The sequence below is a fragment of the Monopterus albus genome, unplaced genomic scaffold (assembly GCF_001952655.1).
Source record: "Monopterus albus unplaced genomic scaffold, M_albus_1.0 scaffold26.1, whole genome shotgun sequence".
NCBI lineage: Eukaryota > Metazoa > Chordata > Actinopteri > Synbranchiformes > Synbranchidae > Monopterus > Monopterus albus.
In genome coordinates, this window is record NW_018127906.1 from 2,924,145 (window position 1) to 2,930,755 (window position 6,611).

At 42.3% G+C, this 6,611-nt stretch overlaps 1 protein-coding gene across 2 annotated transcripts; it reads right to left on the bottom strand.

Annotated features, from left to right (window-relative positions):
- Window positions 1–3,045: 3,045 nt before the first annotated feature.
- Window positions 3,046–6,611, bottom strand: zdhhc12a (zDHHC palmitoyltransferase 12a). Of its 2 annotated transcripts, none has more exons than XM_020595080.1 (5): window positions 6,250–6,611; window positions 5,217–5,350; window positions 4,797–4,886; window positions 4,075–4,238; window positions 3,046–3,428 (listed from the first exon to the last, which is right to left on the bottom strand). In XM_020595080.1, exons 1-5 carry the CDS (start codon window positions 6,344–6,346, stop codon window positions 3,098–3,100), a joined length of 816 nt encoding a protein of 271 aa, XP_020450736.1. In that variant the 5' UTR covers window positions 6,347–6,611; the 3' UTR covers window positions 3,046–3,097. The 2 variants fall into 2 exon arrangements, with proteins under 2 accessions (XP_020450736.1, XP_020450735.1); XM_020595079.1 differs by having other exon boundaries at window positions 4,075–4,241.

The window sequence follows — 6,611 nt, forward strand, 5'->3', positions numbered from 1 at the left end:
ACATTTACTTAATACATGTAGTGCAGTAGAAAGTACAAGCTTTGCCTCTGACATGTAGTGAAGTAGCAGAAGATGGAAATACTCAAAGTACAGATGCCTCAGAATTGTACTTACAGTACCTAAGTAAATGTAGTAGTTACTTTGCACCACTCCATAAACACTACACAAATTAATTATACATTTACTTAATTCTGTTTTTAAAAATGTTAAAACATTATTGCCATTTTTAATAGACTTATAAATTCCATTTTCCAGTTTGGTACCAGTAGAATAACCAGTTGTAGCCTCTTCAAGCATCCTGTGAGTTGGAGACTGACTCAGCTGCTTTGCGGCCTTTGCTTATTATATCCCTTTCAGTATTTCTCCTTCAGAGATCAGTATGTGCTGCCATTTCTATGCATCACTGTGACAGGCTCCGCCCACTGCCTTGACCAAACTAACCCAGTTCCTGGTTACAAGACTTTTTAAAAACACGTTAAATGTTTCATGTATTTGTCAGATCATTTGGTCGTAGCGGAGACGTGCACGCTCACATCCTCACCGGTCTCCTCCTGACCAGCTGTTTTCTGTCACCACAGTAGAAGTGCATGGCACCATGCTCAACTCGTGCACTAGAAATCCTGTAATCACTAGCAGCATTAAAGAAGCCATAGAGAATCTAACATAGCCATAATAGTGGGAAAATGTCTGTTCTTTGAATTTTGCTAAATCATATGCAGTGACACTGAGCGCTAATACTGGCAGTGCAACAACAGAAGGAGAGGAGGAGGAGGAGTAGCGGCAGGGATGAAGCTTGAGGGTACACTCAGCTCACTTTTGATATTTTCAGACTCACAGCTGATTTTACATGTCAGCCTGAGCAGAGCTGTGTGGGAGGGAAACTATACGACATTCATATACAGGACTTCAAGGAGTACCTTGGTACATTTATTGTAATATTAGCTGATGTATTAATACGGATTAAGAAAACGCAGTTGATTGCGGTTTGATCACAACTCAAATACCAAGAAAATGTATTTGGAAATAATCTGTTTTTCTGCATTAGCCGGTCATAAAACGTGATCTGATCTTCATCGATTGGTGTCAATTTAATAAGTGGCTGAACCTCCTCTGACACCAGACCAGCTCACTGCAGCTATAGATCAGACCTGCGCAAGGTTCCGGAGGAGTTTTGGACTGTTCTCCCTCACTGAGCTGCTTCAGCTCAGGCATAATGCCAAGATGTCTGGTGTGAATGGCTCTCTGGGCTCATTCCACAGCAGCTCTGTTGGGTGGAAGTCTGGGCCCTGTGGTACACTTAATTCCATGTTTAAGGTCACTGTCCTACTGCTACTGAGCTTCAGCTGGTGAACAGCCACCGTGACATTATCCTGGAAGATTCCTGGGAATTAATTTTCCCCTCGGTGGTGGCGGTTGTCCAAGACCGGAGGCAGCAGAGCAGCCCCACATCACAATATCAATCATGGGAATACAGACAAGCGACAAATGAAAGGACAAAGCAGATAAAGTGTCCAGAGCCACCAGATCCTCTCACTGTAGGGGTCAGGCATTCAGGTTTGTCCTTTCATTTGTCACCCGTCTGTAATTAGCACAAAACTGCATATGCTTTTCTTGGACATATCCCTGTAATTTACAGCTAAATTCCAGGAGATTGTTCTGAATTTATGAGGACAGACAACCAGCTGGCGCCGATACGTTTATGGTCCTGAATATTACATGTTACTTAGGTGTTGGTAGTATATTTATGTATGTGTGAAGCATCCTGACTGCGGATGTCATCCGTACAGATTTACTATATAACAACATGCATATCATCAGTGTTTTAATGTACCCTTGTTGTCAATAAATACCAACAGAACAAATACAGTAAGACATGTTTGTAAGATATTGGCTTCATCTCGTAGTTAAATCCATTTTTAACAGTAAAAAACAAAACAAAACACATGAAGCAGATACATCAAACTAAAGGAAAGTTAAATGTACAGTAAAAGCCATTAAAGTCAACTCTCACCAGCCAACAATAAAAACATTTGCAGAAGAGAAAAGTGGTGACGAGACCTGAGTACAGACCTACAGTACGTTTCAATCATTCCGAACAGTGCTTTACTTTGGTCAACAACCGTCTGAAAGTACTGATTTTTGATGCTTTTCTGTGACTGTGAACTAACTTTCACTACGTGTTAAGACATAGTGCAGTGAGAAAAGGATCTGTGGTCAGTAGGAATGTAGCTGAACACCGACATATTTCTTCCACAGCAGAGGATCCATCCACTCATCATCACACAGCTCCCAGGTAGCATACATTCTCTCTTCATTATATTGTGTTCTTGTTGTATTTTTCATTATGCCTCTTTCATCGGCTGTTTTACAGTGCCTTAGATTTTGTGTTACCTATGAATCTGTGTTACATTTCACTTATATTATGTGGCATTCATGTGGACGGCAAAGTAAGAATTTCATTGTACAGGGAAACACGTTTCCTCACTGTGCATATGACAATAAACACTTGACCTTGACCATTATCTCTACTACTTATCCTGAAGAGGGTCAATCCCAGCTGGCACTGGGTGAGGATTAAAACACACATTTAAAAACTACAGACAACATATAACCCAATTGGGTTTTTAGTCACTAAGATCAAAATTAGTGCAGAATGTCAAGTTCTTAGACTTGTTGACTTATTCTTTGGTCAGACTGAACCTTAATCATAAATCTGATCATTTCTTGCAGTAAAGGGAAATACACACACTCACTGTGTTCTTCGTAGGTCCGTACACCAGTGGCATCAATTAATATGCATTAAATGGCTTTAACGCCATATGGCAGGACTGATGTAATGCACAAGGTCGACAAGGCAACAGTCAGTCATACATTTGAGAAGTTTGGTCTGAGTCAGACACAGTGGTTAGCGTTGTTGTCACACAGCAAGGAGGCTCTGGGTTCGAGCCCGGCCGACCCACAGACCAAAGATACGCAGCTTAGGTTGATTGGCAACTATAAATTGCCCGTAGGAGTGAGTGTGGGTGTATGTGGTTGTCTGTCTCTAAGTGTCAGCCCTGTGATAGACTGGCGATCTGTCCAGGGTGGACCCCACCTCTCACCCACTGTCAGCTGGGATTGGATTTGAGGTGCTCTTCTGGTACACCTGCTCCCACATCACTGTCCTGCAGATGCAGAAGAAATCCCACAGGTTGCACAAGACTCCTCGGTCAAACGGGTTCTCCTCATTTTCACAGTTCTTCAGGTACGAGATCCTGTGACGTGACATGAACTCCCAGGTGGTGCAGTTGATGGAAACCAGGTAGAGGTGGCAGCCCAGCAGCAGCAACACCACTGCAGAGAAAACCCCGACGACGCCCAGCGCCGCCAACAGGAACCCGTTCATCTTGAACCACAGCTCCCATGTGTCGCTGGAGGAAATGCCAGACCTGAAAGAGACACACTACTGTTCAGGACAAATACAATAGGTGGTGAGGTTTCCTCTGCCCTGAACACTGCCTGGCAGGCTAAGTGTCTATACCAGCTGTACCCATCACTCACACCACCACCACTCACATGGTTGTGTTAAAAGTTATGATTGGCTCTGAGGACATAACATCCATCTACACACATTCAGTCGTTATTTAGAATAGAACCAGGTTTGCGGATCCAAGATGTTACGAATACTACCGAGGCTCTAAGAAAGTATCAAGGTTTGACAATCACATGATCGATGACAACTGAGGCCTCAGCAGAATCACTTGGTATTTTCCTGATATCTGTAAGTAATAGTGAGGCAGTGCATGGAGAGAAATCAGAACAAAAGGGTGGGACTTTCAAAATCGAGCTTCCTCTTGCTGGTTTTTCCAGGATCGCCAGCCCTACATTTAAATACACTGTGGGTCACCTGAACTTAGAAACTGCACTCAAGCAACACATTTAAGCTCCTGTCACCTGACTACCCAAAGCTGCAGAGATAAACCTGCAGAACAGAGGACACTCTCTCCAGGTGATCAGCTTTCACTGATTCATGAGAAATGAAACTGAGGCTGCATTAGCAAGTTTATCAGTTGGAGCAGTGCCGAGCAGACGTACAGAGCGGCATGCAGAGCCCACAGCAGCGCCAGCAGCTGCACCACCAGGTAGACGATGAACCAACGGTGGTTCCTCTCCCCCACACAGTTCTCAATCCAGGGGCAGTGGTGGTCAAAGCGGCGGACACAGTGCTTACACGTCTGACAGTGCTTCGCTCTCATTGGCTGCTGTGTAAAACAAAGAGAGAGACAGACAGATGTATTTAAAAAGCTGAACTTGGCCTCAGGTCAGGTCTACTCGCGATGACATGCAGGGACTGATCAGGAAAGACATGAGTCTTAACAACAACGCTTTAGAAATAGAACACTGCTGCAGTACAGAGACAGGAATATAAGCACACACATATCTGGGTGTGTTCTGGACTGACTGTACACGGTACAAGTCATGATGACTAATACATTATTTGAAACAGTGTGTACAAACCAGAGCACTGTAGTTTTATCTGTCAAATGTTTCACAATATTTAATGTGCACTTTCATGACAAGCCTGAACTTTTCTGCTCCTACGCTGAGTTTGAACTGCAGCATAAATGTACTTCTTCAGATAAATACAGGCCTGGCTAATTCTGCACATGCGTGACAGTTTTCACTTTGTAAATAGTACTTTGCTAACAGAGTCTTAACTAGAAGTCTCCTTGCTAGATGTTTTCATGGCTTTTAAATAACATGACAATCTCATGGTAAGATGCCGATGACGTTGGCAGCTGGCAGCAGCTGGTTACCTGCAGCAGACAGTATCCACAGCGGCGCAGCCGTGGGGTGGAGGACTGGGGAATTATCACCTCCATTTCCTCATCTGAACCATGAACACCCTGTATAACACAAACTAATGTGGGTCAGTCGTGCACACACAGACGCACACACTGCATCCTCTGTGACCTTTACATGAAGAACTATATTATTTATACCTTCAATAAAGGGATTACTAGAGAAAGAAACCAAAGCAGGTCCCTCCAAGGAAGTGAAATCATAATCATATAAATTACACCAAGGACTGTACATTAATGATACACATTCAACTAAATATAAAAGATTAACTAACTGATTAATCAGCTCTAAGCCACTGGGGTGCATCAAAGGACCAAAAATACACACCTCTATCTGCTTGGCATTAGCGATGGGGATTTGTTAGGTAATTGTACCTTGGCTGTGTCAGTAAGAATGAAGCCAGGGTCCATTAAAGAAACAGAAAAGTATAACAGCACTGACAGCACGACCAGGAGGAAGAACAGAAGCGGCAGCAACAGCTCTCCTCGCTCCTCACACTTCCGCAAATCTACAGGCACACACACAGACAGAACAGAGCTATGCTGTTTAAGCCAAATATGTTTTGGCTGACTGATATGGTCATGTATTTAACTGTACTATATGCTTTCAGACCAGGAAAATACAACATTAACGCTGAATCATCATATTAATAGAATAACCAAACACCACGCTCATAATATATAAAGATGCTGTTGCATTATAGAAAATAAATGATAGTGTTGTTGTTTTTTATCTTAACTACTGCTAAAGACTAAAACTCAGGTACAGTTTTAATCATCTGTATCTGTCTATGCACGTGCAACACTAACTCCATGGAGAACCTTTTAATGTCAAATATAATCTCCTGCAACAAGCAGACACCTTTGGTGGGAGCCTGCATGTCCAAACGTTTCTTTTCTTTTCATTTATTTAACCAGGTCACTATGATGAAATGTTTTTCCAAGTGAGATTATGCCAATCAGGCAGCATAAAACATGTTCACAATAATAAATACATTTCACAAATTTTGGACATAGTTTTCAGAATCTGTGGTGGGAGAAAAGCAGCAATACCACTGTGTAAAAATACTCTATTAGCAGTGAAAGTCCTGAATTCAAAATTCCAATAATCATATTAAACGATAATAAAATGAATCATTAGTTGCATCCCTAACTTATAGAAACACTGGAGAGAGGAATTCAATCTTTAGTCAACCAATGCATTGTAGTGCAGTAATAAGTAGTGTAATGTAGTAGCTCATAAGTATATAGTAACAGAAAACAAAAATGCTCAACTAAAGTACAAGCACCTTAAAATGTATTTAAGTACAGTAGTTAGAGACTAGCCCCAGGTGAGCTGTTGTCAAGAGGTTGTATCCTCTCTTTGGTAGTTAACAGGAAAAGGTTGGCCCAGTTTCAGTTGACTTACCGGTGTTGTGCAGGAAGAGCATGAGAGTTATGACCCAGGTTAGCAGGGTGTGTGAGGCCCGAACCAGAAACCCGGTTCGGAACATGTTCTGCACCATTTTATTAGCTTTAATTAGCACCGCCGCTAACTGCTAGCTAACTGTTTAGCTTCGGTAGCGGTTTTAACAGCATAGCTACGGTGGGGCGAATGTAAGGTAAATACACACAAAATACCATACTTTTAAACCACGACAGAAAGGAAATGTGGCATTTATAAAACACCCATACAGCTAATTACAGTACAAAATGAGCATTTTACATATTTTTGTCTGGTTCTACTTTGCCTCTCCCGGTGTCGCCATTTTTCTAAAAACGGAAGCCGCT

Excerpts from the sequence above, each read along its gene's own strand:
- zdhhc12a (XM_020595079.1), bottom strand. The coding sequence starts at position 6,346 with ATGGTGCAGAACATGTTCCGAACCGGGTTTCTGGTTCGGGCCTCACAC. Across the intron at positions 5,351-6,249 it reads GCTCTTCCTGCACAACACCG|ATTTGCGGAAGTGTGAGGAG; the intron begins GTAAGTCAACTG and ends GTGTGCCTGTAG. Across the intron at positions 3,429-4,074 it reads TGGGCTCTGCATGCCGCTCT|GTCTGGCATTTCCTCCAGCG; the intron begins GTACGTCTGCTC and ends TGTCTCTTTCAG.